The sequence below is a fragment of the Carassius carassius genome, chromosome 16 (assembly GCF_963082965.1).
Source record: "Carassius carassius chromosome 16, fCarCar2.1, whole genome shotgun sequence".
Taxonomy (NCBI): Eukaryota; Metazoa; Chordata; class Actinopteri; order Cypriniformes; family Cyprinidae; genus Carassius; species Carassius carassius.
Genome location: NC_081770.1, coordinates 17,476,708 through 17,503,130, shown reverse-complemented (window position 1 = coordinate 17,503,130; position 26,423 = coordinate 17,476,708). Strand labels below are relative to the sequence as shown.

Sequence of the window (26,423 nt, the reverse complement as noted above, 5' to 3'; positions counted from 1 at the left end):
ATATATATATATATATATATATTTAACATTTTTTATTTTGGTTGTTATAGGGTTTATTTATTTACTTTGTAGTTATCCTGCCAAAATGAAAATTCTATCATTATTTCTTCACCTTTATGTCTTTCCAAACCCGTATGACTTTTTCATTCCTGGACCACAAGATAAAATGTTTACACATTTTAATGTGTTTCATTTCTATTTATCCCTTCATATTTGGAAAAAAAGCTGTGTTCTTTCAGTGTTCTATGAAAGAACTAAAGCCAAAGTGGCTTTAAACAACATAAATGATGAAAGAATCAAAATTTTTGCTTGTACAGTTCCTTAAATGTCAGTACTGCCTCCAGTGGGTTTATTTTCAAAGTTCAAACTTTTCCCTCTAGATTCATCGTGCCTTTGGAATCAGTTCGCCTGTTCGAAAAACAAGTGCATCGCCAAACAGTGGCTCTGTGATGGGGAGGACGACTGCGGTGACGGATTGGACGAAAGCGAGGAAATTTGCGGTAAAACTCTGAAGCACGTATTTGCATTTAGGCCACACAATGAAAGACTTCCTCTGAGAGCAGGGATATAAATCAACCAGAAAGCGGCGGGAAGAAAAATTGGTCTGCGATTTCATCATAGTTGCGAATTTATGGCCATGCTGTGCTCCTAACAAACGGGGTCTGAAAAAAAAACCATCAGGTTCCTCAAAGGTCAAACACAAACAGATTGTTAAACAAGTTCTCAAGACAATGCTTAAACTTTTTCAATTATTTCAAGAAAGTTTTTTTTTTTAAACATGAATATTCATTAATGACATTATGCAGCATGTTGGCTTGAGATTGCCATGCTCAATCTTTTTTTTTGACAGGTTCGGCAACATGCGCCCCCGGTTTGTTCAGTTGCCCAGGATCATACGCTTGTGTGGCCAGGAACTGGTTATGTGACGGGGAGAGAGACTGTCCTGATGGTAGCGATGAACTGGCGGTAGCTGGCTGTGGTAATTTCAAACATTATATTTCTGCTCACAAAACCAGCAACTTCCTGTTTCGGTTCTCACCCCAGAGTTGTAATGTAATTGCTGCTTTTCGCAACAGTAATGACTCTAGTAAATGAATGCATCAGTCAAAAGGTTTGGACATATTTGACTGGATTCATGTTACTTATGTTTAAAAGTTTAAAATTACTTTTCTTATTTGTCTCTTTAAAACAGGGAACACTAGTTAATACCACTGTTGGATAATAAGGTGCTGAATTTACCCCAAATATCTTCTTTTTATCTGCTTTCCCTGAATTATCAGAAACATAACCAAAATAATAGTGGATTTGAGACAAGTCTCAGGGGTCTGTTATGTACTACTCCTTTTATCCTAACACACACCTAACGCCGTGTCTGTTCCCGTTACTATCTTTAATAAGCTCCGAACAACACATGCACTGAGAGCACGTTCCAGTGCCGGAACCAGAACTGTGTTCCACGGCGTTTCGTGTGTGACCATGACGACGACTGCGGAGATGGTTCTGACGAGTCTCTGGAATGCGGTGAGCAGCTCCGCTTTCTCGATTCATTACTTTCTGTTGAAAATGAACATCCCTTTGCGGCCTGTTCAATGGGTTGTAATGTGTTGGCACAACATCAATTAGACGTTTTAGCAGTTGGAATGCATGTATAACTCACTGTTCTGTCCTTCAGATCAAAGAATAAACTCAATAATTGTTGGAAATATAGGCTACTCGTCACCTTTTTAATTATGTATGAGGAGGAATTTTACAAACCTGTCCTGGACGCTTTTTACCACAAAATCTAAAAATGTAATAATATTAAAAAAAAAAAAATTAATTATTAATTATTTAAATATATGTTTATTTTCTTATTTTAATACTCAGAATAAATTTAAGTGAGTAAAGTTTAGTAAAAATTAGCTTAATGCCAAAGTGCAACATTTCTATGGTCCTAAAATCTTTTCCTTTTTTTTTTTTTTTTTTTTTTTAAATATAAATGGTATTATTTTGACAATAATAATTGTGCCTTTTTTCTAATAATTGAAACTTCACATGTCCCATCTCCAAATGTTACTAAGTCTCACAACTTGATTTTTCTCGTATATACCACTTTTTTTCCTCATAATTTACTTCACACGTCATCAGTGACTTTGTATATCTCAGTAGGACTGGTTTCATCATTTTGATTTATTATTTTTTGTCATAATTGTGACTTCATATGTCCCATTTGGGATTTTTTTTCTCTTTATTTTTCACAAATATATTTTTGTCTCCAGTGAGGTTTTATGTTTTGCAGTGTGACTACTTCTTACAATTCGTCTCTCTTTTAACTTTATAGAACAAATCGTAACTGTATTTCTCTCAACATGACAATATTTCTAGTAATATAGCTCAATATTTTTAGTAATTGTGATTTTTTTTCTTTATATAGTAATTGCAAATTTATTGTCCTAGTGGTGACTTTATATTTCAGTATATGTGACCCTGGAGCACAAAACCAGTCTTAAGTTGCTGGGGTATATTTGTAGCAATAGCAAAAATAAATTTTATGTGTCAAAATTATAGATTTTTCTTTTATGCTAAAAATCATTAGGGTATTAAGTAAAGATGATCTTTCATGAAGATATTTTGTAAATTTCCTACTGTTAATATATTAAAACTTAATTTTTGATTAGTAATAAGCATTGCTAAGAACTTCATTTGGACAACTTTAAAGGCGATTTTTCAGTATTTTGATTTGTTTGCACCCTCAGATTCCAGATTTTCAAACAGTGTGTCCCTTTTCGAGTATTTCTCATAATTGTGACATCTCACAATTCAGTGACTATATTTCTTGTTTAAACTCAAAAATAATGGTGACTGAAATATCATGCCTACTTATTTGAAACTTGCTTGAACTTTTTCTCCCGTTGTTTAAATTCTCTCCCTTTCATACTCTCTCTCTTTTTCAACAGAATATCGTTTATGCAAAGAAGAGGAGTTCCGCTGCGCAGATGGGCGGTGTTTACTGAGAGCCCAATGGGAGTGTGATGGCTTTCCTGACTGTCTGGACCAATCAGACGAGCTGCCACTCAACCCAAAGTGTTCCGCTGCAGGCGAGTCCCTCTCATGTGTCATGCATCCCATTTGACTGACAGGTTCCCAGGTTCCGTCCCATATGGGATTTGTCAGAACACCTGGTCCTCCCCGTTTGGGTCCTGTACCCCTGCCAGTACCACTTGAGCTGGGCAGAGAGGGGCTGATGAAACTGCTGTGCCTCTGTTTTTCAGTTTTTGGTTTCAGGGCAAACATATGCCATTAATGTTAACAGATGCCATTAATGTTCCCAGCCAAGCTCATTAAGCAACAATTTCTAGTGGGAAATTAAGTTCAATTGTTTACAACATGTTTACAGTACAACTTAAAAACAATAATAAGGCTCTTTTGACTTGGACCGTTAAGCTAAACTCTAGTAACCAACCAGAACACCACAGAAACAAAACCACCTAGAGCACCACAGCAAACATGCTAAAAAGTACTCAGAACACCCTAGCAACAACATACAGTAGCAACATGATTAAAATCATCGAAGAACACCACAGCAAATGTGCTAAAAAGCTCACAGAACACCCTGGCAACCATATAAAGAAGCAACATATTGTAAACCACCAAGAGCACCATTAAGAAAGTGACAAAACCACCAAGAACACCATAGCAAACAGGCTATAAAACTTTCAGAACACCCTAGGAACCACATACAGTTGTAACATATTGAAAACCACTTAGAACACCGTAGCAACCGTGCTAAAAAGCTCACAAAACAACCTAGCAGCCACATACAGTAGCAACATAATGAAAACCATCAATAACTCCATATCAAATGTGCTAAGAAAAACTCACATAACACCCTAGCAACCACATACAGTAGGAACCTAATGAAAATCACCAAGAGCACCATTAGCAAAATACCAAAACCACCAAGAACGCCATAGCAAACAGGCTATAAAGCTTTCAGAACACCATAGCAACCACATATAGTTGCAACATATTTAAAACCACCTAGAACACGATAGCAACCATGCTAAAAAGCTCACAGAACAACCTAGCAACCACATCAGAATGTGGTGAAAGCCTTCTAGAATAGTCTCAGTGGCATAGTAATGTAGGCATAGCAAATGTGCTAAAAACCTTTCAAACACCCTAGCAACCACTTTGCAGACATAGGTAATGCATATAAACATGTTCCAGTCTTTCCAGAGCACCCTAGCAACCACTTGAGCTCTGTGTCTCCCATCTGATGGTTTTGTTGATTTCTGTCTCCCCTTTTCTTCTCACTGCTCCATGTTTTAGAAAGTTTGTGCAACGGTTCGGTTTTCATGTGTGCAAACGGCCGCTGCGTCCCGCTGGGGAGCGTTTGTAATCAGCACGACGACTGCGGCGACCGATCTGATGAGAGGAACTGTCATGTTAACGAGTGTTTGAACCGAAAAGTCAGCGGCTGTACCCAGGACTGTCAAGACCTACCCGTGGGATACAAGGTATGAAGCACATATGTCTCGCTGTACCAGATTTTATTTTTACGAATTTAACATCTGGTTCAACTTCTGCGCTAAAGACGTCCAAACATGAAACTACGACCTATGAATACAAAATAATATTTTTGTGTTTTAAACAAACCCTCAATAAACATCATTAGCAGGCTTTAGCGACTACGGCAATATTGGAGGAGTCTGCGCAAACAAATCATTCGAAGTAATAATGTTTTTACATTCCACAGAGGTTTATAGTACTTAGCGCTAAATCCGTGGAGAATGTTATGATCCCGTTTCCAGTCAGTTTTTATGTTTAACCGGTGAATGTATAAACGAGAGCGCTAAAACACATATGCTAGCTATTTAGCGCTTGAGAAAGTCAGCTGAGGTAGTGAAAAGCAAGGGATTGAGATGTAAAGCAGACACACAGATACACTAACAATGTATGTTTTTAGTGGGGGAATGACGCGCGCACACACACACACACACACACACACACACACACACAGTGATTGGCAGATCGAACAGCTTTGTTTGGCAGATGTCTCAGTATACTGGGCCGGTCGTTTGACAGCCACACTGACTTTAAAAACAGGCAGTCAAGGACTCGGTGGCTCCGAACTTACTAGAACTCTGGTTTTCTGGCTTGTTTTAGCTTTTGTTACAGCATAATTAAAATATAAAGCATAGTTTTGATGAATGACTAATGAATAAACTAATGGTCTAGGAACTTTGTAAACATTGTTTTGTTTCACTGCTCACTTCCTGTCCATTAGTCTCTCATTAGTATTAAAGTGAATTTTATATACATTCGGCATGGTTATATTTTACCTAAAAGTCAAATCAAAAATTTGATGAAGAAATTCTAAAATGATTCAAACACAGTTATAAATGAAAATTGTTTGTAAAAGACATTTGAAAAAAAAAAAAATGCATATTTTAGTATTAGAGTGAATCATGTAAATTTGTCATGGTTATATTTCACCCACAATGAAGAAATTATATAAATGTCTAACATTAATTTATTTGTAAAAAATATTTATAAAATAATAAATCTGATATTTTAGATAAACTATGCATATTTTAAATTATTGTTGTAATATCTTATAATATATAATAAAAATAACAATAATACAATAATATAATTAATATTTTATAAGAAACATTATTCATTTAGTTAAACAGAAATGTATAGAATTTTACACCATTTCAGTGAAATATATTGAAAAGCATGTATATGTTTTTAATTCATTATAATGATATAATTATATATGGAAGGTAATTTATTTTTCTTTTGTTGTGAAATAACCCATACATGTTCTTGGCAGAGTTCTATGAGATTCACCCGCAAATCTTTTTGTTTTTTACTTTCTTCTCTAGTGTACATGCTGGCCGGGGTTTCGTCTGAAAAACGACGGCAGGACTTGCATTGACGTGGACGAATGTTCTGAGAACTTTCCCTGCAGTCACCAGTGCATCAACACCTATGGGTCTTTTCACTGCCTGTGTGCTGATGGGTACCAGCGTCCCGCCAGTAACCCCCACAGCTGCAGGTCTCTCTCAGGTACTCTGCTCTATTCAGTAGCACAGGTGTGAATGAGCTCCTGCGGACCCTTACAAAGATTTTTCTGTCACACTTGCCCAGAAACACCCCGCACGGGCAAGAACACGCATACTGAGTCTTGTTGTGACTTATATTTAGAGGAAAGCAACAGGAGGTAGAAGACAATTAGTTCGTCAGCTGGAGATGAGCTCTGATTGGCTAAGAGAAGATGCAGGTGTGACATATGGCATCTGCCTGCAGTTATTTACTGTATAAAAGAAAGACTTTTATATTCACTCATTTAGTGTTCGCTCGCAAACACTGCTGACATGCAAAGAAGCTTCTAATGAAATCTACCGAAGGCTTCCACTTACGATTACAATTGCCTTTTTAACATGCAAAATTTTACTTGGTTAACTTTTTTTGTTTACAAATTTGGATGAAAACAAAATACATAGAAATAAAGTAAAATATTTTGGGGTTTTTTCTGCCCTCATGTTTTTACAGTTTAAATTCACTGTGTTATTAAAAATATCAATACGGTTACCATTAAATATTTTTCCATTACCAGTTAAAAAAAGAAAAAAAAAAGAAATAATATTTAATAATTACTACATCATAATATTTTCATAAAGCAAACCATCAAAGATGAATTTAAGCCTCATACATTCTGTTTTAAAGCATCTTAAAAAATATTAACCTTGTTACCATTATAATGTTTACAGAACAATCGTTAATTTATTTAAGTAATATAATATAATTGAAATATGCATAGAATTATATAATATTAAAAAAATGTATTATCTTTTTCTTTTTGTAATGTGAACCCTGTTACCTGTATAATATATAGCACAACTGATGTTTATTTAAGCAATATAATTCAAATTTAAATATAGTTTGTAAATATATATTATATAGTAAATATAATGTAGAATTTATAGTAGGAAATAGTAATGTTTTAAACATGTTTTGTCTAAAGAAGTTAAGTTTTATTGCTTTATCCTTTAAAAATGCCTTAAAACGTCACCATGCTTTTTTGTTGTTTGTTTTTAATAACTGATTGATAATTGAAAAAAAAGTATATGTAAATAAGCAGATTTTTCTTGACCTTGAGCAAAAGGTTTGTAGTTTGAAACTGAATCCTAAAACTTTCAACCCTGTTACCAGTAGTACATTTTACCTTTCTGAAGGTATAATTCAATCTGAGAGAGTATATTAAACATCCAGTGCATGTACACTAAACACATTATTTGTCTGAATGTATTTGTAAAACCACCACTAAACAAGAAAATGTTCCGTGACCTAATTATCCTTAGAACACTTAGAAAAAAAAGGAGAAAAAAAAAAAATTTATAAAAAAATATATATATATTTTTACTCTCTCTCTCTCTCTCTCTCTCTCTCTCTCTCTTTCTCTCTCTCTCTCTCTCTCTCTCTCTCTCTCACTCTCTCTCTCTCTCTCTCTCTCTCTCTCTGTCTGTCTGTCCATCTCTCTCTCTCTCTCTCTCTCTATCTATCTATCTATATATCTCAAATAAGTTACAGTATAACAGAGTAGTGTCTGATACCATCCCTTTACCATGACAGTATTGTTTTGCACGATTCTCTCCTTCAAAGACATGTGCCTACACACACACACACACACACGCACAAGTAATAAAGCACTGTTTTCATATGACTGACAAGTTAAGTCCCAGACTTGACAGAAAGTGGATGCTCAAGGGTTTGCAGCTCACAGAAAATCGATTTCAAGTCATCAAACTGAAGTTGCAGTCACGTTTCTCAGCCAGAATGATCCATAGAGCAACACAAACACTTATTTAAAGGCTTTTTAAAGTATTTGGAATCCCAATACATCCATATAACTGAATATTACAAAACCCTAAGTACTTTGTTATTCACTTAGTCACACAGGATTAAATAAACGTTTTATTTTATTTTTTCTGAAGAAATGTTATGGGGGAAATGTTTCATCTTGCCTGAAATAATATTTTTTTAAATACATTACAAATATAAAATGTATGAATTAATGTATGCAATAAATAAAGTAAAATACAAAATTATAAAATGATCGAAATATTTGATGCATCACACTGAATAAAATAAACATTTTAAAATAAAATATAAAATAAAAACATTTTAAAATATATCAATCAAATATTAATGCATTGCATAAAATGTTGAAATAAAACACTATTTTTTTTTTTTTCTAGCAGAGGAGCCTTTTCTTATTCTAGCTGACCATCATGAAATCCGAAAGATCAGTCTGGATGGATCAAACTACACACTTCTGAAACAGGTATGATAGACGAGTCTCTCTAAAATGTACAATTTTATATTCAATTGTTAAAAATCTCTTTTTATACCCATTATTGTAATTTTTGTGCTCTCGGATGCCATCCTGTTCAGCTCGAGCTCATTAGTGTGTATCCTCCATATTGCCTTGTAATTTCCTACCTGTTTATTTCATAAAAATACACATCCTCACAGCATACAGAGCTTAACACAGACACAACATCCAAAAGCTCAGAGGAAAGCACGTCATCAACAGCCAACTGTGATGCTTTATAGAAACTCACAAGCTCAACTTGAGCCTGAAACAGCGATGTAGACACTTGATTGACGTGAATATCCAAGCCAGGGAATATTTGCACACGGAAAAGGTCATATTGTGACTGGAATAACAAGTATTTTCCACTTAGTATGGAAAATTATGATGAAAAAGCACAAGTTATGGCTCATTTAATCATTCTTAGCCGGTAAATATATCATTATAGTAGTCGTCATTAATAAAAACGTCAGTTATGGTCTTTAAATCTGTAGGAAACTGCTTGTCAGTGCAAAAGGAACCATGACCGATTTGGCTCTGAAGGGACTGTTGGATGAGAAAGTCTCTCATGGCCCTCGTGTGAAGAGATTGAACGGCTTGCCATCGAAGGAGCAGTTAAAAACGCACGCTTGGGTTGATGCATAAGTCAGGAAGTCCATCAGTTTGATTTAAAAGGTCTGGTCCAGCAAATTAGATCTGAACGCGGCGGGGGGTTTGAGTGAACCAGACAAAACGACAGAAAGAGACGGGGGAATGCAAAAGACCCCTACTGAGAAAGTGATTGGCTACGGTCGTAGCATTGCATGATGGGAAGTTTCTGTCAGACATGTCTTGCTCTTATTTCTAACCAAACGCAGGGAAAATAACAAAGCAAATGAGAAAGGTATCGAGAAAGCGGCGGGAAGATGTTAAAATGAGTTGGCTTGGAGTATAAAAAGACATGTTCTGATGTTTGATGCTGGTTTTTATTATTATTTGTGTGACTCATGCTTTCATAAAATGCTTCCGCTTGCTTAAATTAAATGGTTTGAAAATATCAAAGGATTCACTTTTTATTAAATATTGATAGCTGCTGAAGATGTGGCCTAGCAGATAAATGCTCATGTAAGCAAACAAAGTTCGAATCTGGCTTGCAACAATTACTTGTGGAAATATGCCCACTATCAATAATGTTATGTGAGAAATTAAAAAAAAGTTTTCACCAACTTATATAGATTTTGAAAACCTAAACAAGATCTAACAAAATATTACCTTCAAAACAAATACAATTTTACTTTACTTTATATAATAAGGTGTTTTTTAATTATTAATTTCTTATTAAAGTTGAAATAATTGAATACTTTTTTATTCTTTTTTTCTTTTTTATTTTTTTAAACTGGTGGAGAGAAAAGAGAAAAACTAGATTTTTTAACTACTAATATACATGAAGCGTCAAAACGTTTTCTACAATAAAATTTAAATGATATGTTATAAATGGTATGGTTTTTAGTTTTTTATTATAATATGTTATGTTCAGAGTTAATTTCGTATGATATACTGTATAAACTATGATCATATTTATTAATATTAAGAATTACCTTTCACTTTTTGTATTTTTTTTTTAAATTAAGTAGTAATTTTATTTTATTAGTTTTCAAACAGTTTCCTTATTTTATGTTTTTTTATATATATATATATATATATATATATATATATATATATATATATATATATATATATATATATATATATTTTTTTTTAGTTGTAGTAATTAGTACTTCAATAACTTTTCCCCCCCAAAGCAACATTACACATTTTTGTTTAAGCTACTTTCAGTTAATAATAATAATAATAATAATAATAATAATAATAATAATAATAATAATAATAACAATAACAATAACAATAATAATAATAATAATAACAATAACAATAATAATAATTATTATTATTATTATTACATTTTATACCTTAAAAACCTTTGTATTAAAACTAATGGTCTAATGGATCTCACTAATTCAATGTTATTCTTCAGGTCAAAGTGAAAACAGAGAATTTACCCACTTTAAAATCTCATCTGTCAATCTCCCGCTTTGCCTGTCTCTCTCTCTCTCTTTGTCTTTCTCTCTGCAGGGACTCAGTAATGTCATCTCTCTAGACTTTGACTACAGGAAGGAGTTGATCTATTGGATTGACACTAGCAGGCCCAGCGGACGCAGAATCAACCGAATGCGCCTGAATGGAAGTGACCTTAAGGTACATCCGCGAGTGTGTGTCTGTGTGCGTTTGTGTGTTCACGTTGAATTACTCTTGAAATCACCCAGAATTGCATAGATTGACGTATGCAAATACGCTCTGCCCCTGGGTAAATTTGATTCATCTCACCTCCGCACAGGGGCGATTTTTATTGTGTAATTGATGGATTCCAATGGGGGAAAAGCAGACATATTCACATCACTCCAACAAATAAATAAAAGCCTATATTTTCCTAAGAATAACTGGTATGAAATGAGCCAGGGTTATAATGATAGACAGGGTATTGTGTGTGTTTGAGGCTGTCTGTCTTCATCTTCCTCTCCATCAATGCCCTTGTGTATATTACTTAGGGCGGAAAACGGGCATAGTGTGCCAGCCTTGCCCTGCTGGGCCGCCAGAGCTCGTTATGTTTAATACCGAGCCATAATGGCTCATTAAGCTTGATTGAACTCTGGATCTTGAACTGATTTATGATAGTGTGCTATAGTACAGAGAAAAAGAGAGAGAGGGAGAGGTAGAGCGTCTGTAAAGGAAACGAAGAAGTGATAAAGTTAAACACAAAATGAAGCCACACTAAGATAATGGGACTTTTTTATAGGACATCAATTGAAAGATGATAAATAAATAGAATGAATCACATTTTCAATTTATCACATTTTCTCAATTGATCGGATTATTCACAAGATCTTTTCAATGAAATCACAATTCCTTTTCATTTGAATTAAACTTAAATGTTATGTAAATAACCAGGAAAGGAAAAGCCAAAATTAAGCAACACAGATTTTTGAATTTTATTAATTGTTTTCATAGGACATTGATGGAAAGGAGATGAATAAATATGACAAATAGATAGAATGAACGTTTTAGAGAGTGAGAGAATTTCGCAATGCAATGTAAAAATGCACTTGGTAATCACTTTGAATGACTGTAAATGAGACATTTCCCTTGGGTGTCTGGAGAGATTTGAAATGTTTCAGGTTGAGTTTATCATAAATTCACAGGCATTGAAACCTTACAAATATGACCCTAGACCACAAAACCAGTCTTAAGTGTCAATTTTTCGAAATTAAGAGTAAGACATCATATGAAAGCTGAATAAATAAGCTTTCCATTGCTATATGGTTTATTAGGATCGGACTATATTTGGCCGAGATGCAACTATTTGAAAATCTGAGTGTGCAAAAAAATCTAAATACTGAGAAAATTTACATTGAAGTTGTCCATATGAATTCTTAGCAAAAAATATTGCTAATTAAAAATTTAGTTTTGATATATTAACTGTAGGAAATTTGCAAAATATCTTCATGGAACATGATATTTACTCAATATCCTAATGATTTTTGATCCATACAATGTTTTTTTGGCTATTGCTAAAAATATACCCCAGCGACTTAAGACTGGTGTTGTAGTCCAGGGTCACAAATAATAAATGCAATATGTCTGTGATGTTGTTTGAAAATTCCAGCAATCTGGAAATGCAAAAAAATAAGCTTATTTTGACTGCCCAAAAAACGTACTTTCTGCCAAAGATGAATTATTATTATTATTTTTTATTTTATTTTAATTTTTTTGTAAAATAAGTTGCACCGGGTCGAAATTACATTATTGGGAGAAAAAAAGAAGAAAAATGTAATAAAAAAAGTTAATTTTATTATATAAAAAAAATATGTAAAATACCTACAAATAAAAATAAATATTTCCGTAGATTATGAAAAATTTAAGCGTATTTTAGATACGTTCACAATAAAAAGCTATAATTTTAACGGTATTCAAAACAGATCAGAAATGAAAAATATAATTATAATAAAACAAACTAAAATTATAACGTTCATTATAAACAACATTTATCATAAACATCAAGCCTAAACTAATATATTTGAAATATGCTGGAAATGCTCTATACAAGTAAACTTTGGGTCACTCACTCTCATTCAGCAAAAATCCAAATGTGTGCCCTTATTTTTGCATACTTTATGGAACTTTGACTTAATTGGCTTGTAATTGAGTGTGCCATGTTTTGTTGTTGTTGTTTTGCTTACCTGGTTTATGTTTTGTGCACTTTAACCCTGTGGTGTACCTGCACCCTGTGATTATGCACCATTTATGCATCATTTAAGATGTTGAAATTCATCACAGCTAGGCTAGTTTTAATAAGCGCTTATGGTAAGACCCAGTCTGAGACAAAATGTTTAATCTTTTATGTTCGTCAGCTTGCAGAATGTTACTCTTACTTTTAAAGCACTAAGCAGGGGGCACCAGCAACCAAGAATGAAAATTATCTGCCAGCTGGGAAAAGTATTGTTTATGCCAAACAGCAGTTTCTGTGATCAGTATGAGCAGTGAAATGTTGTGAAGTGCTTTTTTTTTAACTACTTCTATTGGGAACTTTTCTTGCCGTTTTTGGGTTTGAAGTGCCTTTAATGAGCGGGTTATGTAGTCCGCTGATAATTAGCAATAATGTACAAGTCTAGCTCAGCAGTTCTCAAATGGATTGCCTTTAGGACCCCAATTTTTCATTTGCAGTCAAGAGTTTTTAGGTTGGTAAAAGAACTACACATATAGAAATTATATTTCTTTTTATGTAGAAACCTTGCTAATTTGCCGACTGCTATGCTAATTATTTTTGTGGACTTGCAAGCAACCAGTTGAGACCTACAAGGAAAAATCTTTCAATTTATTTTAAGAAACTAAGCCCCTTCATGTATGCTGTTGTTGTAGTTTGGATTTTGTGGAAAGCCTGCTAATGCTATGCTGTGAACCTGTAAACCATCAGTTAAGAAACAAAAAAATCATAGTCTTAGTAGAGTTTATCATAGTCTTGAATTTTTCATTTTATTTGAAGAAACCAAAGCCTTTAACACAAGTCCAACTTTTACAAGTTATAAAATGTTGTTGTTGGTGGTGGTGGTGTAGTTTGACTTTGACTGCACTGAAAACTTTTGACTTTGCAGTGAAAACTGCAAACCATTTCTGTGGACTTATCTAGAAATTATCATAACCTTAAAAGTTTAATTTTATTCGAGGAAACAAAGCCCCTTTACTTCTAATTTGATACTACATTTACAAGTTGGTGAATGTTGTTGTAGTAGTTTGGCTTTTTGCTGTGAAATCTTGCTAATTTGTTGGATAAATGCTATGCTAGCTATTTTTGTGGACATACAAACCACTAGCTCAAACCACTAAGAAACAAATCGTAGGCTATTATAGGCTTATAAAATCCTTGAATTGTCCATGTAATTTAAAGAATCAAAGCCCCTTCAAGGTGGAAGTTCATCCTATGTTTACAAGCTGTTGATTTAATTTGACATTTTGCTGTGAAAACCTTTTAATTGGTTTCACTAACTGCTACACAAACAATTTTTGTGGATCTACAAGCTACCAGTTAACAACGACATCTAGAGGTTATTATATTATTAACGATTTTGTTTTGATAAGGAAAAAAAGCCTCCCCCAACCCCATTGTATCTGACATTGTATACAATGTATACTGTTGTTTGTTCATGTGCTGGCTAACTGCCATGCTAACTCAACCTTAGCAAGTGAGAGGCAGGATTAGGTTGACATGAACACATTTCTGTTTGTTTTGTTTTATACTGGTAAACATTAGCATTTATATTCCTGTCATGAAAATAACTGTTGGCAGAAACAATAAAGACTTATTTTTTTATGACTTTACCAGTAAACTACAGTGCACAGCTGCATCTCACCCTCATCATTCTGAACTTTTCTGCTAGGAGGCATTTGTTCCCTACGGTACCGGCTGTGGATAAATCCATGTGAATAACCAGCCAAAAGAAGCCAACTGTGCTTGACTGCTGTTTTCTCAGGTGATTCACAGAACCTCGGTCCCCAGTGCTCTCGCTGTGGACTGGATCGGCAAGAACTTGTACTGGTGTGATGGTGAGAGAAAGACCCTGGAGGTGGCTAAAGCTAATGGACTCTACCCAACCATACTGCTAAGGACTGGATTGAGGAATCCAACCACTCTTGCTCTCGACATTCACATGGGGTAAATGATGCTTATTATTGACTGCTGTTCGCAATCCCACACTTCATTGCTTTTGAGTACACTTTCGAGAAGCAGCGCACCATTTAAAGCCATTTATTTCCATGGTGCCTTAGATATGTGTTCTGGGTAGACTGCTGCGAGCAGTCCCAAATTGGAAGGATGGGAATGGACGGCAGCAAGCCACGTATCATAATCGATACAGAAATACATGCTCCCTCAGCCTTGGCCATTGATCACATCAACAAAAGGATCTACTGGGCTGACGAGAACCATATCTTGTTTTCGAACATGGATGGTACAAAAAGACACAAAGGTATGTTTTGCCTTGTCTCGAATGTTGTCTCTTTTCGAATTGTCCTCAGTAATATCTCTCAATCCCCATTTCCAGTCCCAATCAAGGACATAGGCGGCATAACCAGTCTCACAATCTTTGAGGACTTCATCTACTGGAGCGACCAGAAGTCGAAAACACTCAGTCGCTCGCACAAGACTTCTGGCGGCCAACATACAGAACTCCTCAGCTCCTGGCAAACCATTCGAGATATTAAAGTCTACCATCCACTCCGACAGCCTGATGGTATTGCAGCAATAATCTCAGTCTTCAGTTTAAATTGTTTTCTGCTAGAGTCATGTTGTTTGGGGCTTGTTTCTTATTGTTTGTTGTTTGTCCTCAGTGCCAAAGCATCAGTGTCAGGTAACTAATGGAGGGTGCAGTCACCTATGCCTTCTTTCCCCTGGTGGGGGATACAAGTGTGCTTGCCCTACACACTTCTACCTGGCAAACGACAACAAAACCTGTCTGTCTAACTGCACCGCCAGCCAGGTGTGACTTTATAATTACCTTAGGAGCCAGAATAAGGGTTTCGCCATAGCTCAACTACTTTTGGCACCGCTTTCAACTACCAATTATATTCAGTCTGCTACTCAAAAAATAGTTGTTCAAGAGGTTGTCTCTCTTTGTGTGTGTAGTTCCGTTGTGGTACGGATGAGTGTATTCCCTTCTGGTGGAAGTGCGACACCGTGGATGACTGCGGAGACGGATCCGATGAGCCGGCAGATTGCCGTAAGTAACCAAACAGGGTGTCAATCAGCCAAACTGGTTAAGCCATTGAACAATGTGGATGTAATGCCTTATAGTGTCTTTAAGACTCAAGATGTAGCAAACTGCCTTCTGAAGAGCTTTATAAGAGGTCATTAATGAGTTTTGGTCCGAGTTATCTTCTACAATATGTTTTTTGGCCAAATTCGAAGGAGGCATTGCATGTATCCATAATAGAATGCAATTCAACAAGTGCAAAAAGGTTTCCAAGATGGCAGACAAAGTGAAAGATGTGGCAATTATAAATGTATTGTATTTAACACTTTCTGGCCTAATTAAAGTTTGTTAAATATTTAGAGTTTGTTAAGGGTATAATTCCCCCCAAAATGAAAATTCTGTCATTATTTACTCCACTTCATGTCGTTCCATACCCGTAAGATCTTCGTTCATCTTTGGAGAACAAATTATGATATTTTTTGATGAAATCCAAGAGCTTTCTGACCCTTCATAGACAGCAAAGCAACTTAAATGTTTCTAGGCTCATAAACGTAGTAAGGACATCGACAAAACAGTCCATGTGAAATCGATGGTTCAACTGCGCAAAGAACACAAAAATAACAACTTAATTCAACGATTCTTCTCCTCCAAATCACATCTTCCGCCATTATTAAGAGTACATCTACATGTAAAAAATGTATCGTGTGATGCTCCTAAAGCAGAACACGCATGGGCTGAGCCTTGTTTACGTTCAGAGAAATGCAATGCACATGTGTCATGGTACTCTTGATAATGGCAGAACACGTTATTTGGAGGAGAAGAATTATTGAATAAAATTATTTTTTGTTTTCTTTGCTCATAAAAAGTATTCTCTTAGCTTCGTAAAATTACATTTGAACTACTGATGTCACATGGACTATTTTTATCGATGTCCTTACAACGTTTCTGTCCCTGGGAACATTTCAGATGCATTGCTGCCTATGCAGGGTCAGAGAGCTCTCAGATTTAATTTAAAATATCTTAATTTGTGATCTGAAGAAGAACAAAGGTTTTATGGGTCTGGAACAACGTGAGTAATTAATGACAGATTTTTCGTTTATGAGTGAGCTATCCCTTTAATGTTGTGTTATTAACTTAGCAACATGCTAACATCCAGTTCTGTTGGAATAACTTCTGATTTGCGTCTTTGTTTACAGTAAACACAAAGAAGGCTCTCTAGGTTGAGATATGTTCCCACTAATTCACGTCCTTGTATTTGTGAACTTCAAGAATAGTAAGGAAAAGGCATTTCTTAAAGTGACTCCACAATCAACTGTGATATCTTTAATCTCAATTGAAAGAAAGAAATCCTTTAGGCACTTGAGCCATTTGTCTCACGAGTTGAGGACAGAAACATCTTTTTGTGACCATTTATTCCTGTAAATTTCCTCGCTGGTTCTTGGAGCGATTATTTTTGAATAAAGATTTGTCTGTCATCAAGGTTATATTCAATTGTTTCTTCATTGAATATGCCATTGTATTTGTCATTTATTTTGTGCTTGTTTGATTGAGAGATGAATAGTCAAATTCACTCCAAAGAGCTGCAGAAATGGATTAGGTTTTGTGAAGTATTTGTTATCTCCAAAGAAAGTTTATTGCACGTTGAGATGCTAAAGAGACATCAAGGTAGAACAAAAGACTCTAGAGGAAAAAAATGAGAAAGTCACCTTTCTATGGTGTGTCCTTACTTTCTGTACAGTATGTTTGTCTGGGTTTCTGCCTGTGATTTGTTTTGTTTTATCTGTCTTTATTTTGATTGCCTGCTCATTTAGTTGAACAATTTGCTCATTTACTTGTTTATTGACTTGTTCTGTATCACTTTGTTCTGTTTGTTTGTTTGTTCATTCAGACATATATCGCTGCCTTTCATTTTTAATTCTCTTTGTTCATCCTGTACATATTTCCATCTTTCAGAATCTCTTTCATTTGTTTATTAACTTGTTCATTCACTCGTTCACTCATTCATTCAAGAGTTCTTTCTGCATTTGCTCATTCATAATGTCTGTCTTTGAACCTTTTTTTTGTCCTTGTTTTATTTCTTGTTCTTTGCTTTTTATTAGACAATTTTTTTTGTTTGCTCATTTTGTTTGTCTTTCTGTTCTTCAACCTTTTTTGTCTGTCTTATATTTTCTTTATTTATATGACTTTCTTTCTTTCTTATTTGTACACTATTATACGTTTGGCTGTCTTTCTTTCATTTTGTTATTTCCTTGTTCATATATTCATTCTTTGTTCTATCCTTTTCTGTGAATTTGTTTAAGTCTGTTTTTCATTTGTTTTCTTTCTGGCTTATTTCCTCTCTTTTTTTTGGTCATTCTATTTGTCTTTTTGTTTTGTCTGTTCTTCTTCTGTTTGTTTTTTGTTTTACTACTACTTTTTTGTGTTTTGTTTATGTTTATACTTGTCCGTCTACTCTTTATTTTTCTGTCTTGCATTAGTTCTTGCTTTACTCATTTGTTCTCTCTTTTGTTTACAGCTGAGTTTAAATGCCAGCCCGGAAGGTTCCAGTGCGGAACTGGTTTGTGTGCCCTCCCTCCCTTCATCTGTGATGGTGAGAACGACTGCGGAGACAACTCTGATGAAGCCAACTGTGGTAATTATAGATTGATGGATAGATAAATGGAGACCAAGCATAATGCAGTATGATGAATCATACAATGAAATCCTTGTTTTAATTTGCTTCCAGACTCATATATCTGCTTGTCTGGCCAGTTTAAGTGCACTCACCGGCAGAAGTGCATCCCTATAAACCTGCGCTGTAATGGCCAAGATGACTGCGGAGACGGTGAAGATGAAACCGATTGCCGTAAGAGAGTCATTTTTTTCTCTCTCTCACATTTAACATCAACGACAGTGAACGCTATTAGTTTTCTTCTTTCCTCAAAAAATTTCAGCAAAAGTTCCTACTTTGCTAGTTTTCCCTTCAGGAAAGGAAACACTCCCAGAAAATGAGAGCGAGAGAGGTCGGAAATAGATGAAATCTCCTTGTTTATGGCTTCTGAATGTGTTTACTGGCTCGTGAAGGTCAAACTCAGACAGATTAAACAAAATGTTTGAGAACTTTGAATCGGCTGATGAGAAAACTGCCAAGCGAGGACCCTGGTAAACATTGCCCAAAGTTTTGTTTTGTTTTCTCATTCCTCGGCTGCAGATGGAATTGCTCAAAGGGAATTTAGGGCACCGACAGTGAGAAGAAAGGAGTAAAATGAAAAAAAAGAAAGCGAGGTAGACTTGCTAACCAGGAAGCAAAAAGCCATCTTGTGTCACCTTCAGAAATCAGGCTGGAGTAATCATTACTTTGTGCGACAGGGATTTGAATCCTAGTCCAAATGCAAGACTTATTTTAGGTGGTGGTACAGACGGAGGAGACTGGCAGAAGTTAATGCTCTCGCTCAGATCTGAATCCTCCATTTGAAGCCACAGCGGGGGCCTAATTTCTCACTCCTCCCCAGAGTCGAGTATCTGGATGAGCTTTGATAAGGCGCCCGGTTCTGTACGCCCTTATGGGAGAGCACAGAAGAGAAGCTGTCTGTCTTCTCCAAGAGAGAATCAGAAAGATAGAAGTAAAAATCGAGGAATATCATTAACAGCATTGCATGGGACGGAGCCTAGAGTGTCCCCAGAACTCTAAGAGGCTTTTGATGGGGTCTGACTGCGTCTTGGATCCAGGAGTGCTGAGCTCAGCCCTGGGCACTGATTAGCCAAACAGAGGGAGGGTTTAACAGGGATAATCACATATGGAGCATAGCATTAGAGGCTGGCTTTAGCCCTCCCCCCCCAAAAGGAGGGAGAGCGCTGTGGGTCAGGATTGCCGTTCCACCACCGGGAATGTCTGGGCTTAACTTAGCTTAGCACACAGCAGTCAGAAATCAGCTATGTGAGGGGAAAGAAGTTGCGGTTACGCCGACCACCTGGGTACAGTCTTGTTTTACTTGTTTTATCATGAATTAATCATGCTTAGAGGAAGTATAAAGTGTTGAGGAATGAATCCAGGTGGACCTTAAAACATTTATCCAGCAAAATGTGTCATATTAACCATAGTTTAACCTCAAATTCAAAAGTAAAAGAAACATAGCAGTATGATATATTAAGTAGAAAGACTACAAAACTATTTTTTGGACATTTTCAGCATATTTCGAACAAAGCCCACTCCCTTAAAAAGACACACATTATTTAAACTTTAATAAATATTAAATTGTAATATTTGTAATGTATTAGACTACAGTATACATTATTTACTTACATTTATATTTAGTTAAGTTGAAAATTACGGAGCCCCGCACATGACATGCAGGAAAAAATATTAGGCTAAATCGTGTGCACGATTTACTAGTTCGTTCTCTCAATGTACTAAAACGTTCACACGATTACTATTGCGTTTCCTCGATTTACTATTTCTTTTACTCGATTTATAAATTGTGTGCACAATTTAGCAAATCAAAGGAACGCAATAGTAATCGTGTGCACGTTTTAGTACATTGAGGGAACGAATTAGTTAATTGTGCGCACAATTTATTTATTTTTTCATGCATGTCATGTGCGGGGCTCCGTAGAAAATAAATATTCTTCAAAATAATTGCATAATAAATAATATATACATATTCAATTCAATTCAATTCAATTCAAGTTTATTTGTATAGCTTTTTTTACAATACAAATCGTTACAAAGCAACTTTACAGAAAATTACGTTTCTACAATATTTAGTAGTAGCTTATAAGTGGTGGCTGTCAGTTGGTGTGCATATGACAGGATTTTTCTGAAACATTAATACAAGACGTAGTCAGCCAGACGAACATTATTAACAGCAATTATTATATGATGCATTCACACTTGTAGCAATATTTGTTAGTTCTGTTGAATTAATGTATGAATATATCCACTATCACCCAAAATTTGGAATCATATCTATATATATATATATATATATATATATATATATATATATATATATATATATATATATATATATATATATAAAATGTTAACCAAAGCTGCATTTACTCTATTGGAACAAAAATACAGTAAAAACAATATATATTGTGAAATATTGTTGCAGTTTAGAAGATTTTTTTTCTGTTTAAATTACACACACTACAGAAAATAATTTACATTGCATCTATAATAATTACCAACAAAAAAATATACAATATATTACTTTATCACTTGAATTATACTGTAGTTACATTAATGGCATATAAACACACACACACACACACACACACACACATATTAATATATATATATACAGTACAGACCAAAATTTGGAAACATTACTATTTTTAATGTTTTTGAAAGAAGTTTCTTCTGCACATCAAGACTGCATTTATTTGATCAAAAATACAGAAAAAGCTCTAATATTGTGAAATATTATTACAACTTAAAATAATAGTTTTCTATTTTAATATACTTAAAAAAAAAAAAAAAAACCTTTTGGAAATGTCTCTTAATTCATCTCATTTAATGCGCTGCTGCTACAGTCATCAAAGCAGTGCTTGTGTGTGTAATTCACCTCCTTATATACAATCAACTGCAAGACAATCACTGTCGGACCTCAGATCGCCTGCTGGGAGCAACATTCATGTTATTATGCACAATCCATGGCTTTATTTCTGGGGGTTTGTGAGAAGATAAAAGCAGAGTTTTCTGCAGTCTGTTACTGATTCTTTACGGTGCTACTCTTTCAAAAAAGTGTCGCAGCAGAATAAAGCCTCAACAAACTGTTGGATTCCGTAAAGTAGCTCTAAAATCGCATCTAAAACTTAACAAAAAAGTTATTCTGTAATTTGTCAACTGAACTTCTCAAAGTTTTGATCACATGATCTCCTTCTCCCCACATCTCCAGCTGAGAACACTTGCTCGCCGTCCCAGTTTCAATGCAAGACCACAATGCACTGCATCTCCAAGCTGTGGGTGTGTGACGAGGACCCCGACTGTGCTGACGGCTCGGACGAGGCCAACTGCGGTGAGTCGCTCACCGTCGCCATGCATTACCTCACGCTCGTCATCACCGTCCATAAATATCCTCATTAAAATTCAGCGTGACAAATTTCAGCTGGTCTAAACTCCTAAAGCATTCCATTTGCTTTAAATTTGCACCGACTGTTTGCCCCCGAAGACTGAAGCAGATGAATAAAGATAGCTTCTGCTCGCTTTCATAACCGACTTCTTGGAGTTCCTTCTCTGTTCTTGGGGTTTTGTGGATGTGCTAGCGCACTAAGAGACGTTTTGCTGAAAACCGCTCACCCGAGCGCTAATGTTTTCTCAGGGCGAGCGTTGTCAGGTTGCATTGTTTTTGCTTTATGAGCAGCTAACCGATTAGTCTTCTCCATTGGGCCCAAAATGGACAACTTAGTGTGCTATAATTATGCAGATTCAGTTTTTTCTGTGTTTTAGCACAGCAATGTTTCATGTGCCAATTAAAGCAGCTGCTTTGGTTTGTAGAGGACATGTAACTATTCCAGAGGAAGTGATTATTGTTCAAAGTTGTTAATTGACTTCTCACTTATTTAACCATCAATTTTTATGCAATGCCTGTTGTTGAGCTCATTATTTGATACTTTAATAAGTATAAACAAATAATAATAATAATACTATAATTTAATAATTATTATTTCGTATTTTTAATAACTAAAAGACTATCAGTCATTTAAAAAAATGCATTTGAATTATATTGCAACTTTATTACAAACTATAAATAAAAAAAATAACTTATTTCAAATGTATTTACTTATTTGTGATACATTTTAAGGTTATTATATACATATATTGTATATATATATATATATATATATATATATATATATATATATATATATATATATATATATATATATATATATATTAGTGGTGGACATAGATTAAATTTTATTAATCTAGATTAATCTCACTGTAATCTGGGAATTAATCTAGATTAATCTAGATTAAAATGGCTCATTTGAATTCTGCCGAAGGCATTCAGAATATGTGTGCTAGCCAAATAAAATAATGACTAAAAGTAACGTTAAGTCTTTGAGAACAGGTTTCTCAAGCCAGGTGGTGCATTAGAAAAGGGGCTCATCCCAAAATGCATCACAAACTGCTTGAGAAAGCTGTAAACGAATTCCACATTGCACAAGGTGCAAACAACCTTACGCCTGTTTCACACATACTCCGTCTGCAGTGCGTATGCTTTGCGTATCTTTTTACGCACCCATGTTAACGGATTCCAGCGTTTACACGGTTGCGGTCCGTCAGTGCGTTCCAGGAGCGGTGCGTCTGCAACAGTGCAGCGATAGTTCACATACCGAGTAGCGGACTGCAAACGCGTCTTGTGTGAAAGCACAATGAGTATGAGTCCGTGCTGCTTCTGCACCACATACATAACGCACAAGGACTGCATACGCGTCCTTGTGACGTATATATATATATATATATATATATATATATATATATATATATATATATATATATATATATATATATATTTAAAAAAACAATAAATTATATATATATATATATATATAAAACAACAAAAAACAATAAATAATATTATATATATATATATATATATATATATATATATATATATAATATTATTTATTGATTATTCATATTTATTTACTATATATATTACCATATACTTTATTTTGAAACTATATAACAATTATATTAAAAACAATAAAAAATACTTTTATGGTTTATATTCTATATGCAAATGTATAATTTGCCAAAATTATTTCCAAACATTTACAGCAACTCATCTCACTTGTCTCCTTATGAAAATCGTATTGAGAAACTACTCAGAAGTTCCAGTACATTTGGGGGAGTACTACAGATTAATATCTAGTGAAGGTCACAGATGGGATGACTGTGGTCTAATAATAAAGATCAATGTTTGAGTGGTGAAAACATTCGCTTGTGTTCTGTATTTGACTTTATATTATACAGCTGATGTGCTCAAGATTGTTTAGTGTTGACTTTAAACTTTAAAACCCTCATATCTTGAACAAAAATACTCCCTCTGTGTGTCCTTTATGTCAGTGTCGTTGACTCGTTTAGCATTTTGAAGGACGTCCTCTCATTATTGCTGGTAATGTTTCTCTGTGCAGCTTTAATGGCAGTCAAGTACATTAGGTGACATCGCAGTAACAAATTGTCTTGTAAATAATTTTTTACTTTATATCGATCCGTACAGGATTATAAATTAAAACAAAAAATCGTTTTCATTTTCAAATAGTCCATTTCTGTCCAGCACTGAATCTCAGTTACTGTCCTCTAAGGGACCAACTTACCCACTGGCTTTCATTACTGGGGAAGTGTAGTGCATTGCAAGAAGGAAGTAAGATGAAGTTTGACATAATTTTATCGTTTGGGACTTTGCAGAAAGTTTTCCAGCGCAGTAGTGTTCTTCAAAACATACTGACATTTTTAAGTCATGGAACTATATGTTTAAAGGGTTAGTTCACCCAAAAATGAAAATTAGCTTGTATTTAGTTAAGAAAAATATTCATATTTCCAATGTAATAAACACTTTTTTTCTCACTTCCAAAAACATGCATTCACTACAGAAGTCCTTTATTCAACCCCCTGGAGCCATGTGAGGCACATTTTATTATAAATGCGCGTGCTTTATATGAAGACTTGTGGAGTGTTCAACTGTAACACCCACTGACTGCAATGATAGAGCTTGGAATAGCCAGGGTAATTTTTAAAATAACTCTGACTGGATTCGTCTGAAAGAAGAGAGTCATAATAATAATAATAATAATAATAATAATAATAATAATAATAATAATAATAATAATAATAATAATAATAATAATAATAATAATAGCATTCCTCCAGTAAGGATTTTCCTGGTCGACTAATAGTCGTTCATTTTAAACATTATTCGACTAATCTCACATTTATTAATAAACTGTTTAAATCATTGTAAATGAGCCTTTAATTGCCTATAGCCATAAGCACTCAAGCATATGCATAATCTTGCCACAGCGCACCCCAGAAGTAATGTGTCAGTGAAAAACAGTAAGGAGACTGCATTTACATTTGATAATTTGATCAATTAGGGAAGTCGTGGCCTGGTGGTTAGAGAACCGGACTCCCAATCGAAGGGTTGTGGGTTCGAGTCCCGGGCCGGCAGGAATTGTGGGTGGGGGGAGTGCATGTACAGTTCTCTCTCCACCTTCAATACCATGACTTAGGTGCCCTTGAGCAAGGCACCGAACCCCCAACTGCTCCCCGGGCGCCGCAGCATAAATGGCTGCCCACTGCTCCGGGTGTGTGCTCACAGTGTGTGTGTGTGTGTTCACTGCTCTGTGTGTGTGCATTTCGGATGGGTTAAATGCAGAGCACAAATTCTGAGTATGGGTCACCATACTTGGCCGAATGTCACTTCACTTCAATTAGTGCTTTCTTTGTTCTCCGTTTAAAAGATGAACTCAGTGACACTGACTCGTCATCTCCGCAGCAGTGACGCACCTTCATACGGATTACACAATCTGAGAATATTTGTTTTCCATTTGAATCGGTTCATTATAAATGTGGACATTTCTCTCTCTCTCTCTCTATCTCTATATATATATATATATATATATATATATATATATATATATATATATATATATTAATATCTGAAAGGCAAATATATACACAGTTTCATGCTCAAGTTCACAGACCATGACGGCAGAAAGTGCATCCTGTTTCATTATTTCATAAATGCATGATTTGTTGATATTGTTAGTGCACATAAACAAACATAGTCGCTACAGATATGAAAGATGTATTACTCTTATCTGTATGACCAAAAATGACAGAGTAGCCTATTTTAAGAGCAAGTTATGCACCGGTGCCTCCATCTGTCCTGCAGTGAGCGATGCTGTTCAGTCTCTACACTCCAAATAGATACATAGTGCAAGTGGTGGAACAGTACACATATGTCACAGTTCGCTATGTATCTCGGTACGGGGGTCACAGTTCGATATGATTTCACTTTCAACACGAAAAAAAAAAAAAAAAAATCTACTATGCTTGGTTTCTATTAATTTATTTTGAGCAAACAATAGTACAAATTACCATTTTTTCCACCTAGATGTAAAAATACTAAACATTATTGTATTGTTACATATATAATATTCAGTACATATAGGCCTGTACATACAAGGAATACATTCTTGAAATATATTTGATTTAGTTTACAGATAAACAAGGGGGGTGGGGGGGGTGACACGAGTTTTAGTTTATTTTTGTGACAGGCTTAATTTGTTCACAGAAAAGAAACTCACATGGCAGAAAGCAACATCCTATTTGTTTTCTTTATTTTACAAAAGCACAATGTTTTGGGGTGTAGAGCTGTAATCGGGCCTTGAAAGTTAGGCCCGACAGGACCCTGTAACATCGTAACATCTCAGCACTCTAAATAGGCTTATTTAGCCTATAAATAGACCAACGCACCAATAAAAACGAGTCTTTTTTTAAACAAATTAAATTAAGATACATTTTAAATTAAGATGGGTATTTGGCAATAACGAAATTAAGATATAGGCTCCTCCGGATTTGCTTCGCCACTAGCAGCTGACATTTAATAAAAGAATGCCAACATTAGTGTAAATACTCTGTCCACATTATGCATTTAAGACTCAATGAATATTTAATTATCATTTAAAAAACCTTTACTCACAGAGATTAGGCTAAGCCTACATGTTTTTGTGGAGTAAAATGATTGAATCCACTGTAGATGTCTTCAGCACGTTCCTGCGCT

At 34.9% G+C, this 26,423-nt stretch overlaps 1 protein-coding gene across 2 annotated transcripts in view; it reads left to right on the top strand.

Annotated features, from left to right (window-relative positions):
- Window positions 1-26,423, top strand: part of LOC132159763 (low-density lipoprotein receptor-related protein 1B-like) — a 283,789-nt gene that overhangs the window by 195,272 nt on the left and 62,094 nt on the right. For both annotated transcript variants that reach the window (XM_059569364.1, XM_059569363.1), the window contains exons 51-66: window positions 381-500; window positions 851-979; window positions 1,399-1,521; window positions 2,937-3,077; window positions 4,312-4,499; window positions 5,874-6,057; window positions 8,250-8,335; window positions 10,478-10,600; window positions 14,428-14,609; window positions 14,723-14,922; window positions 14,998-15,186; window positions 15,284-15,432; window positions 15,579-15,672; window positions 18,161-18,277; window positions 18,371-18,490; window positions 21,528-21,647. In XM_059569364.1, coding sequence (XP_059425347.1) covers window positions 381-500; window positions 851-979; window positions 1,399-1,521; window positions 2,937-3,077; window positions 4,312-4,499; window positions 5,874-6,057; window positions 8,250-8,335; window positions 10,478-10,600; window positions 14,428-14,609; window positions 14,723-14,922; window positions 14,998-15,186; window positions 15,284-15,432; window positions 15,579-15,672; window positions 18,161-18,277; window positions 18,371-18,490; window positions 21,528-21,647 — 2,265 coding nt within the window. The remainder of the gene's footprint in view (window positions 1-380; window positions 501-850; window positions 980-1,398; window positions 1,522-2,936; window positions 3,078-4,311; window positions 4,500-5,873; window positions 6,058-8,249; window positions 8,336-10,477; window positions 10,601-14,427; window positions 14,610-14,722; window positions 14,923-14,997; window positions 15,187-15,283; window positions 15,433-15,578; window positions 15,673-18,160; window positions 18,278-18,370; window positions 18,491-21,527; window positions 21,648-26,423) is intronic.